Genomic DNA, 11,573 nt, shown 5'->3' on the forward strand with positions numbered 1-11,573 from the left:
TGTGGATGGAGTCGGTGGAAGGGAGGTCGGTTTGCGTGCGTGTGTTTAGTGGGTGGCTCTGCAGTTTTTCTCTCAAGGCCTCGGATGGAACCGTTCCCAAACCGAGCTGTGATGGATGCTTCCCGATAAAATTCGTGAGTTGCTGCAGACTTGCCAAACTTCCTCGGCCTTCTAAGAAAGTGTCGGGTGCGATTTCCTGGAATTGCTTCTGTGAGTGTAACTCGTTGGAACTTGTAGCTTTTCCAACCATTCGGCCCATCAAGTCTACTGCTACTCCACCGATTCAATTATGTCTGATCTGCCTCTCCCTCTCATCCCCATTCTCTCGGTCTCGTGTGTGTATGTGTGATCTGTATATACGTGTATAAGTATGTACACACACACACACACACAGGGAACTTTGTTCCACATTTATTATGCACCATGTTCACATATTCTGTTGTGCTTCTGCAAGCAAGAATGTTATTGTAGACTAGACCAAGTGCAGGCCCGTTCAGTCTGGGGGGAGAGAGTGAGAAGAGGGGAGGGAGAGAAGGAGGAGGAAAGGGGAGAGATTGGGGAGGGAGAGCAGGATAGGGGGGGGAAGAGAGAGAGGGGGAGGGCAGGAAGGGGGGGGGGTAGAGAGGTGGGCAGGGGATGTTAGAGGGGTGGGACAGAGATGGAGAGAGGGGATGAGGGGAAGGGGAGAGAGGGGTAAGGAGGAGTGAGGGTGGGGGGAGGGAGAGAGGGTGGGGGGGGGAGGGAGAGAGGGTGGGGATGGAGAGGGGAAAGAGCATCATGTTCACATATTCTGTTGTGCTTCTGCAAGTAAGAATGTTATTGTAGATAAGACAAAACGCTGGAGTATCTCAGCGGGACAGGCAGCATTTTTGGATAGAGGGACAAAGTTTCTGGGACTGGCGAGTATTAAACACTCTTGTAGAAATGTACGTGGATATAAAACAAGACATGACAGCAACTCCCAATGCTTACTTTAAAATATTTCAGCTTTTATTGAAAACATCCAAGTGTACAAAATAAAAGACTTCTTAGAAAAATACAAAATAACCTTTGGCAAGATGCACAATACTAGCAGAGTGCAGAAAAATGCACAAAACCAAGTGGTTTCAATAAATCCGAACACAAATAACACTTCCAACAGCAAAAACGTGGCATAACATGAGATATTATTGTCCCTTATTGAGAATGACCAGAGGCCACAGTGTTCGTTGTATAAAAACAGTGGAGACGTACGTCAGAATATGGTATCAAAGTGGCTCCAATACACTTGTAGTTAATATGTGTAGGCTGCACAGTGGTGGGCCCCAGCTTGTTTGTGGAGCCCCTGACAGAGAAGGGGGGGAAGGGAAAACAACTGAGTAATTTGCATTCTGAAGCTCAAGGCTTCTGGAATCTTGCAACAGTGGCACACACACACACACACGGGAGTGGCTTTCTGGTCAGAGAGAACACACTGGAGTGAAAAATACACGCGCTTGCAGTATTACCATAACTGCCCATGCTGGTTTAACACACTAAATGCTGGAGTAACTCAGCGAGCCAGGCAACACTGAAGAAGGGTTTCGGCCCGAAACGTTGCCTAATCAACAAGGGACCAGTCACTTAAAGGTACACAAAAAAAAGCTGGAGAAACTCAGCGGGTGCAGCAGCATCTGTGGATGGAAGGAAATAGGCAACGTTTCGGGCCGAAACCCGGAAGGGTTTCGGCCCGAAACGTTGCCTATTTCCTTAAGGGTTTTGTTCTGAAACGTTGCCTATTTCCTTAAGGGGTTCATTCCGAAACGTTGCCTATTTCCTTAAGGGGTTCATTCCGAAACGTTGCCTATTTCCTTCGCTCCATAGATGCTGCTGCACCCGCTGAGTTTCTCCAGCTTTTTTGTGCCACCTATACATGTTTTACTTTTTTTTAAAAAGAGGTTATTTGAAATTTAAGAAATCTATGCGTTGCCTCTTCAGCCCCCCCCTCTACACACTTCAAAATACAGTCCGCATGTTTAGACTTGAGATACAGCGGGGGAAACAGGCCGTCAGAGTCGGTTCCGACCAGCGGTCCCATGTAGACGATCACTATCCTCCTACACACTTTGGAACAATTTAAAATGATATTTGAAGACTTCGTGTTTGGAGTGAGTTGGTTTGCAGCAGTTGAGAGAGAGAATCTTGGGGTTATATCTTGTCATTTTAAGTCGGGGCTTGTCCTACCCCAGGTGGGCAAGGAGGGCAGTGACTGGCGGGACCTACTGCGTGCCCAGCAGCAGCAGCTTCCCCTGGCCTGGCACCAAGATGTGGCACTGCCAGGTTACAAAATACCTGTCAGTTTTAAGGCAAACTGATTTCTCCCCACACACACACACACACAAAAACAACACCTTAGATTAAAAATCAGACACAACCCAAGCACAGCTGACAACGCTGGTGATGAGGAAATACCGAGCGTTGTGGGGGCCCCCCCTCTCACTGCTGTCAAGAGAATCGCGACACAACTGAGATCCGAATGCCCGATTGCCGGAGTCAAGGCTTTGTACATGGGAGTGATAATACCTCCTTTCCCCTCTTCACTGGCCCTCCTCCGCCTTCACCTCAGGGGGGCCCTGCGCTGCCAGCACCTCGTAACGGCCGACCGGAATTTAGACGCAAGTCCAAGATAATATTTTTAATGTGTCCTGGCTTCGTAAGGTGCTTCATTGCACCGGGATCGCGCTGTTCCCGTTTTCATCCACCTGTCCGTACAGGAGAAAAAAAAAGGGAGAGAGATTAGTCACATCCCTGCCAGAGATCAAACGGATTAAAGTACTAGAGCTTAGAGCCGATTGCCAGAGTTTAGCTTTAGCTTTAAGCCAACGTTTTATACTAGTTCTGGATCAAATGGGGGGAATTAAACAACTCTGAGGGACTCTCTCTTCCTGAACTTCATAGCAAAAGGATTTGAGTCTAGGAGCAGGGACATTGAGAATCTGTGGAATTCTCTGCCACAGAGGGTAGTTGAGGCCACACAGTTCATTGGCTATATTTAAGAGGTAGTTAGATGTGGCCCTTGTGGCTAAGGGGATCAGAGGGTTCTCCTGTGGCCAAAGTGACCAGGGGGTATGGAGAGAAGGCAGGTACGGGATACTGAGTTGGATGATCAGCCATGATCATATTGAATGGCGGTGCTGGTGCAGGCTCGAAGGGCCGAATGGCCTACACCTGCACCTATTTTCTATGTTTCTAACTGGTGACTTATTCTGCCTCAAATATAACGGATTTATCAACAAGGGACCAGTCACTTAAAGGTACACAAAAAAAGCTGGAGAAACTCAGCGGGTGCAGCAGCATCGGTGGAGGGAAGGAAATAGGCAACGTTTCGGCCCAAAACGTTGCCTATTTCCTTAAGGGTTTCGGCCCGAAACGTCGCCTATTTCCTTCGCTCCATAGATGCTACAGGAGGCTCTACAGGTCTCTCCGTTGCCGAACCAGCAGGTCGAGGAACAGCTTCTTTCCGGCGGCTGTCACTCTACTCAACAACGTACTTCGGTGACTGCCAATCACCACCCCCCCCCCCCCCGGACACTTATAATTATTTATTCAAATCGTTTGCTATGTCGCTCTTCCAGGGAGATGCTAAATGCATTTCGTTGTCTCTGTACTGTACACTGACAATGACAATTAAAATTGAATCTGAATCTGAATCAGAGGGGCAATTAATCCACATGCTTTTTAATAAAGTATTTATTTATTATTATTATTATTATGCTTTGCAGGGACACATCTTTGGGATGGTTTGATGCTTACCAGGTTGCAGACGGGTGGAGAGGGGTAGTCGAAGGGGGATTTCATGAAGATCGGGCTCTCCGGGACCCCGTCGTTCTCATCCAGCAGCGGAGTGGTGGGGCATTCCATGCGATGGTTATCCTCAAATGACGATTCTGGAGACGGGAGGGGGGAAAGGCAGTTTAGCACGCAGAAGTGTGTTGGAATGACGAGACAAGGCGGAGGGAGGGGGGAAAAGCCACTGCTTACCGGACATGGACTGTGGGAAGGCCATGTGTGGCCAGCTCATGCTGTTGTAGCTCATGCTGTTGTTGGTGTTCATGCTGCAGTCGCTGGCCATGCTGCTCGTCCTGCTGTCCATGCCGCTGTAAGGGATGGTGCCAATCACCAGCGGCAGGTCCAGGATCAGCTTCTTGCTGCCGGGAATGTGGACATAAATCTGCAAGGGAAGATTCAGGTTCAGGTTCAGATTCAAAACTTTGTCATTGTGTAGTGTACAGCTTAAGAGACAACGAAATGCAGTAAAATGCAGAGAGAGATGAGTCAGTTACGGACAGTCCCAAACATGCAGCAGGATGTCGTTGAGTCCAGAGAGAACCACCCTGTCATTCGCACCTCTCCCTGAGGGAATTACACTCTCCCTGGCAATCTCAGACCAAAGCCACTTCCCGGTCAAAGAGTAGACAAAAATGCTGGAGAAACTCAGCGGGCGAGGCAGCATCTCTGGAGCGAAGGAAATAGGCGATGTTTCGGGTCGAGACCCGAAACATCGCCTATTTCCTTCGCTCCAGAGATGCTGCCTCACCCGCTGAGTTTCTCCAGCATTTTTGTCCCCCCCTCGATTTTCCAGCATCTGCAGTTCCCTCTTAAACAACCCGATCAAGGGTTCTAGTGAGAGTGAGTTTATTGTCATGTGTCCCTGTATAGGACAATGAAATTCTCCACAACAGACACAGAGCAGGCATTTACTACAAAACAAATCAGTGTGTCCATATACCATTATATAAATTGTTTTCTTTAAGTTAGAAACATAGAAAGTAGGTGCAGGAGTAGAGGCCATTCGGCCCTTCGAGCCTGCACCATTCGCCATTCAATATGATCATGGCTGATCATCCAACTCAGTATCCCGTACCTGCCTTCTCTCCATACCCCCTGATCCCTTTAGCCACAAGGGCCACATCTAACTCCCTCTTCAATATAGCCAATGAACTGTGTGGCCTCAACTACCTTCTGTGGCAGAGAATTCCACAGATTCACCACTCTCTGGGGTATGGAGAGAAGGCAGGTACGGGATACTGAGTTGGATGATCAGCCATGATCATATTGAATGGCGAATGGTGCAGGCTCGAAGGGCCGAATGGCCTCTACTCCTGCACCCTATGTTTCTATGTTTCTCTGTGTAAAAAATGATTTTTCTCACCTCGGTCTCCCCTTTTATCCTTAAACTGTGACCCCTTGTCCTGGACTTCCCCAACATCGGGAACAATCTTCCTGCATCTAGCCTGTCCAACCCCTTAAGAATTTTGTACGTTTCTATAAGATCCCCCCCCCTCAATCTTCTAAATTCTAGCGAGTACAAGCCGAGTCTATCCCAGTCTTTCTTCATATGAAAGTCCTGCCATCCCAGGAATCAGTCTGGTGAACCTTCTCTGTAGGGGGCATTTGACAATAAAACACTCACTCTTGAAGCTGCCCACTCAATGGGGACAAGCATATAAAGTATGGTGTGAGGATGAGACTGCCCAAAGCCACACTCACCAGCAGGGAGTACTCCAGGCGCAAGATGCTGCATTCGATGGAGGGCTTGACTGTGGGGATCCGGAGGCACTTGCCGCACCAGGAATCGGACATCCCCGAAATGATGTGGTTCCCCCGCACACAGCCCAGCTTCTCCTTCACCACCTTGGTGCTGTTGTTCACCAGGTAGGTCTGCTTGGCTAAGATGGCCGCCTTGGGCACGATAATCCTGGAGCAGTTGTTCTGGAACTGGGCGTTGATGCAAATCTCATCGCCTGCACGGAGGAGAGGAGGAGGAGCATCGATTAGACAAGGGGCAGCCATTGATATAACAATTACAGAATGGAAACAGGCCATCTCGGCCCTTCTAGCCCGTGCCAAACACTTACTCTCACCCTAGTCCCATCTACCTGCACTCAGACCATAACCCTCCATTCCTTTCCCGTCCATATACCCATCCAATTTATTTTTAAATGATAAAATCGAACCTGCCTGCCTCCACCACTTCCACTGGAAGCTCAATCCACACAACTACCACTCTCGGAGTAACGAAGTTCACCCCTCATGATGCCCCTAATCTTTTGTCCCTTCATTCTCAAATCATCGTTATATTTAAGAGGGAGTTGGATGTGGCCCTTGTGGCTAAAGGGATCAGGGGATACGGAGCAAAGGCAGGTATGGGATACCAAGTTGGATGATCAGCCATGATCATATTGAATGGCGAACGGTGCAGGCTCGAAGGGCCGAATGGCCTACTCCTGCACCTACTTTCTATGTTTCTATGAGTGGAAATGGCAGTGGAGGCCGGTTCTCTGGATACTTTCAAGAGAGAGCTAGATAGGGCTCTTAAAGATAGCGGAGTCAGGGGATATGGGGAGAAGGCAGGAACGGGGTACTGATTGGGGATGATCAGCCATGATGGCGGTGCTGGCTCAAAGGGCCGAATGGCCTCTACTCCTGCACCTGTCCTCTTGTTTGAATCTTCCCGACTCTCAATGGAAAAAGCTTGTCCACGTCAACTCTGCCTATCCCTCTCAGAATTTTAAAGACCTCCATCAAGTCCCCCCCCTCAACCTTCTGCGCTCCAAAGAATAAAGACCATTCGGGAGGGGGGGGGGGGGGGGGGGGGAGAATAGAACGGCAGGGTCGTTCGGCAAAGCAAGACAGGACACGATAGTTACCTTGACAGTAGCCCTTCCGGTCAATCTTGGCTGCGATACACACGTAGCCGTCTGCAAGGAAGAAGCAGGTCAGGTTCTTCTTGTTAGAACCACCAACTGGGGACTGAAAGGCAACAGGAGAATTATAAGTTGAGGCATCACAGCACTTCAGCCCAACTCTACTTATTTTAATATAACAAAAAGGAATTGCAGGCACTGGCTTCTACCAAAGATAAGACGCAGAGTGCTGGAGTAATTCAGCGGGACAGGCGGCGTCTTTGGATGGAAGGAATGGGTGACGTTTCGGGTCGAGACCCTTCTTCAGACTGTGGAACATGGACAGGTAGGTGATGGAGATAAAAGTGCTGGAGAAACTCAGCGGGTGCAGCAGTATCTATGGAGCGAAGGAAATAGGCAACGTTTCGGGCCGAAACCCGGAAGGGTTTCGGCCCGAAACGTTACCTATATCCTTAAGGATTTCGGGCCCGAAACGTTACCTATTTCCTTAAGGATTTCGGGCCGAAACGTTACCTATTTCCTTAAGGATTTCGGGCCCGAAACGTTACCCATTTCCTTAAGGGTTTCGGCCCGAAACGTTGCCTATTTCCTTCGCTCCATAGATGCTGCCGCGCCCGCTGAGTTTCTCCAGCACTTTTGTCAAACCTTCGATTTTCCAGCATCTGCACAGTTCCTTCTTGAAACACACGAGACGGGCGACGGTTCGGGTCAGCTCGATCCGAAACGCCACCTATCCATTTTCTCCAGAAATGCGGCCCAACCTGCTGAGTTACTCCAGCATCGCGGATTTAATTCTACTCCCAACCCATTGTGCAATGACCCGACCTGCATTAGTCACCACCTAGTGCAGAGACAGCAGGGCTCAATGACAAGACAAGCGTTTAAACTGGGTGCCCGACCGTGAGAGAGAAGTGTCTTGACACTCACCAGCAGGGTTGGGGTGTTGACATCGATGGGCTCCACCACCTCAAAGTCCTTGCTGCACTCCAGGGGCGGCAGGGCCTCCTGCTCAATAAAGGCCTTCACAAGGTAGCACACGCCTCCGTACTTCCCTTTAAAGGACGGGGGAAGACGCCTGCCGGAGGAAGAAACATTTGAGATCACGGCACAAACTAGGCGGAATTAGTAGCGGCGAGGACAAAGAGCATCGCCCAGGTCCAGGAGAGGGTAAACAGATCTACTCACCCTTTAGGCAACTGGAAGGTGAAGGTGTACTCGTACATTTCCCCCGATCGCAGCAGGGTGCAGCCATTGGCGTCTGTAAAAGGCAAGGAGACGATCAGCATCAGGGGCTGCAGTCACCAGTCACACACACCGACAGCGCTCCTCCACAACAACCAGGACAAGGAGGCTGCTCCTTGCCCCGACTCAGCCCATCACCAGAGCAACAAACCACCCTCTGCCCCGAGTCACCCATCACCAGAGCAATGAAAGACTCCCGTCACCAGGGAAACACCCGATTGCCCAACATCTATTGCCAGGGCAAGCCCCAACATCAGGATTTAACTCCTTAAATCCCCTCCTCAGGGCTATTGACCTCATCCTCAGGACAATTAACCCCTTGAATCCTCCATCTCCAGGGCAATTACCCCATAGGACAACTAACTCCTTGAATATCCCACCCCAAGGACAGTTAACCTCCTTATCCTCAGGGCAGTTAACCCCTTGAATATCCCACCCCAAGGAGAGTTAAACCCCTTCATCCTCAGGACAATTAACCCCTGGAATCCCCCCATTGTTCCAGGACAATTAAACCCTTTGCCCACCTTTCACTAGGGGGCAAATAACCCCTTGAATATCCAACCCCACAAGGGCAGTTATCCCCAGGACAATTAACCACTTGAACCCCCCTTGTTCCAGGACAATTAACCCTCTCCCACCCTCTCCCCCCTAACCCATTGGGCACTGCTGGGGCCACCCCATCCAACCCACAAGGGCATTAAACCCCCCCCCCCCACAGTTAACCCCCTTGACCCCCCCCCCGTAATCCCACCCCCTTCCCCGACAATAACCCCTTGCAATATCCCACCAAGGGCCTTAAAATCCTCCCCACAAGGACCTGACAATTAACCCCAGGACCCCATGTTCCAGGCAATTAACCCCGTGAACCCCTCCAGGGACAATTCCATGTTCCAGGAGATTTAACCACATGTTCCAGGCCATTAAACCCTCTCACCCTCTCTCCCTGCGGGCACTGCTGGCCACCCCACCCCACAAGGGCATTAAACCCCCTTGACCGTACAGTTAACCCCATGAACCACCCCACCCCTATGTTCCAGGACATTTAACCCCTGTTCCAGGATCTCATTAACCCCGTGAATCCCCCATGATGTTCCAGGCCATTAACCCTCCCCTTGACCCTGCCCCGCCTCACCTGCAGGCTCCTGCAATTAACCCCTCATCCCCACCAGGGCATCTCACCTGCGGGCTCCTGCAGTTGGCCACCCCACTCCACAAGGGCAATTAACCCCTGAATTCCCTTGTTCCCCACAGTTAACTAACCCATGACCCCCCCCCCCCATTTCTACCAGGACAATTAACCCCTTGAATCCCCACTTGTTCCAGGCCATTAACTAACCCCAATGACACCCCCCCCCCCCTTGTTCCAGGACCATTAACCCCCTCTCCCCCCACTTCTCACCTGCGGGCTCCTGGCCAACCCACAAACCTGCGGGCATTAAACCCCCTTGACCCCACAGCATTAATCCCTCCCTCCCCCTATCTCCCCCCTGCCCCTGCCTCACCTGCTGCTGACCTGCTGCCCACCCCACCAGGGCATTAAACCCCCCTTGACCCCACAGTTAACCCCCATGAACCCCCACCCCCATGTACCAGGACAATTAACCCCTTGAATTCCCCATCTCCAGGACATGTTCCAGGAATTAACCCCATGTTCCAGGAGATTTAACCCCATGTTCCAGGACAATTAACCCCATGTTTCCAGGCCATTAACCCCATGTCCAGGACTCTCTCCCCCTCTCCCCCGGCTCTCACCTGCTGTTGGCCACCCCACAAGGGCATGAAACCCCCCTTGACCCCACAGTTAACCCCATGAACCCCCCCCCCCCACCCCCAGGACACATTAACCCTTTGAATCCCACTTAAACCCCAGGCACATTACCTACCCCTTGACCCCTGCTCTCACCCTCCTGAACCCCCCCCCCCATGTTCCAAGGACATGGAAACCCCATGTTCCATGACATTAACCCCTTCTCCCTCCCCCTTGACCCCTCTCCCCCTGCCCCCACCTCCGGGCCCTCCTGCTGCTTGACCCCACAGTTCGGGGCAGAGTGCCCCCCCATGTTCCTTGACCCCACATTACCCCCTCTCCCCTTCCCCTATGCTCTCACCTGCGGGCTCCTTCCTGGCTGCTGCTGCTTGACCTGGGGGTCGGGGCCCCCCCCCCCCCTTGTTCCAGGAGATTTAACCCCCTTGACCCCACACAGTTAACCCCTCTCTCCCCCTGCTCTCACCTGCGGGCTCCTCCTGCTGCTTGTGCTGGGGGTCGGGGCACAGGGCCCCCCCATGCCGCAGGTACTCCTGCTGTTGCTGCCGCAGGGCCTGCGACCCTTTGCCCAGCTCGGCGCGGGCGTAGCCCAGGGCGACGAACCTGAGCCCGGCCGCGGCCACCCGCAGTGTCCGGGCCGCCCTGACCCTGACCCTGCCGGACACCCGGTCTCCGGCCGTGTAGTAGCCGCGCTCGGCGCCGCCGCCGTCGAACCGGACCTCGAACGTCTGCAGCAGGTTCTTGCTCATCCCCATTTTGTCGTCCAGCTTGGCGGATAATTAATATTTTTCCGACAAGGGAAGTTAAAAAAACACAAAAAACGACGTTAGTTCGCGGGTGGGAAGTTAGAAAGAAGGTGTTTTAGTTGTCAAATAGCGGGTTTGGCCGCCGTTCACGTCAGCGTTCCTCCACTCTCGCTGGTCCACGGCGCTCTGAGGCGGCGGCGTCGACGGCGGGTCTATTTATAGGCTCCGCCCCGACCACGGCCGCAACCCGGCCCCGCCCCCCCCCACCAACTGCCGCCCAGCGCTCGAGCGCCCCGCGTGCCCCGCGCTCCCATTGGCCGGCGCCGCCTGTTTACCTCAGCGGCAGCCAATGGGAGCGCGGCGCCGGCGCGTGGACACGGGCTGACCGCGGCGGGGGGCGGGGCCGGCGCCGGCGTCGGCCAATGGAAGGCGTCGAACACCGGGGGCGGGACGAACGGGGCGCGCCCGGCCAATGGGGAGACGTGCGGGAGCGGGTGGATTGAGTGACGGCCCATCGGGCCAATGGGAGTGGGGGGAGGGCGGGACGGTTGTGGCGGCGGCCAATGGGTGGCGAGGGTGGGTGTTACTGACGGGCGGCTCGCCCTATATGAGACGAAGGGGGCGGGTTGACTGCATGGGCGGGACAATGGCGACTGACTGACGGGCGGCCGGGCCAATGGTTGTGGCGGGCGTGGGTGTGACTGACGGGCGGCTCGCCCTATAGGAAACGAGGGGCGGGATGACTGGGGTGGGCGGGACGCTGAGGGTGCCTTCATCTTCGGTGGCCATGCGTGGGGGGGAGGGTGAGAGGGGAGAGGGGGGGATAGGGGGGGAGGGGATGAGAGGGGGGAGGGGGAGAAGGGGGGAATGGGGTGAGGGGAGAGAGGGGGGACGGTGGGAGAGAGGGGTGAGGAGGGGGGGAGGGGGAGAGAGGGGGGGGGGGGGGGGGGAGGGGGAGAGGGAGAGAGGGGGGAGGGGGAGAGAGGGGGGAGATGGGGGCAGGGAGGGAAGAGGGGGGAGAGCAGTGTGATTGAGAGAGGGTTGGAGAGAGGGAGAGGGGGAGAGGGGATAGATTGGGGGCTAGATGTGGAGAGGGGTAGGGTGAGAGGGGAGAGGGCGGGGTGGGGGGTAGAGGGGGCGGGGGAGAGGGGGAGA

General features: G+C 53.4%; 1 protein-coding gene across 1 annotated transcript; it reads right to left on the minus strand.

Moving 5' to 3' along the window:
- Positions 1 to 1,739: 1,739 nt before the first annotated feature.
- On the minus strand, positions 1,740 to 10,536 carry LOC129715833 (thioredoxin-interacting protein-like). The gene is made up of 8 exons (XM_055665713.1): positions 10,139 to 10,536; positions 7,851 to 7,923; positions 7,593 to 7,740; positions 6,669 to 6,771; positions 5,509 to 5,762; positions 4,000 to 4,189; positions 3,772 to 3,905; positions 1,740 to 2,720 (listed from the first exon to the last, which is right to left on the minus strand). Exons 1-8 carry the CDS (start codon positions 10,425 to 10,427, stop codon positions 2,682 to 2,684), a joined length of 1,230 nt encoding a protein of 409 aa, XP_055521688.1. The 5' UTR covers positions 10,428 to 10,536; the 3' UTR covers positions 1,740 to 2,681.
- Between the last annotated feature and the right edge of the window lie 1,037 nt (positions 10,537 to 11,573).

This window comes from Leucoraja erinacea, unplaced genomic scaffold, assembly GCF_028641065.1.
Source record: "Leucoraja erinacea ecotype New England unplaced genomic scaffold, Leri_hhj_1 Leri_1440S, whole genome shotgun sequence".
Classification (NCBI taxonomy): Eukaryota; Metazoa; Chordata; class Chondrichthyes; order Rajiformes; family Rajidae; genus Leucoraja; species Leucoraja erinaceus.

Bases quoted from the DNA above. Each gene is read 5' to 3' on its own strand.
- LOC129715833 (XM_055665713.1), bottom strand. From the start codon at position 10,427: ATGGGGATGAGCAAGAACCTGCTGCAGACGTTCGAGGTCCGGTTCGAC. The intron at 6,772-7,592 runs GTGAGTGTCAAG...GTTGCCTTTCAG, and splicing joins TCAACACCCCAACCCTGCTG to TCCCCAGTTGGTGGTTCTAA. The intron at 3,906-3,999 runs GTAAGCAGTGGC...TCCCGTCTCCAG, and splicing joins CTTCCCACAGTCCATGTCCG to AATCGTCATTTGAGGATAAC.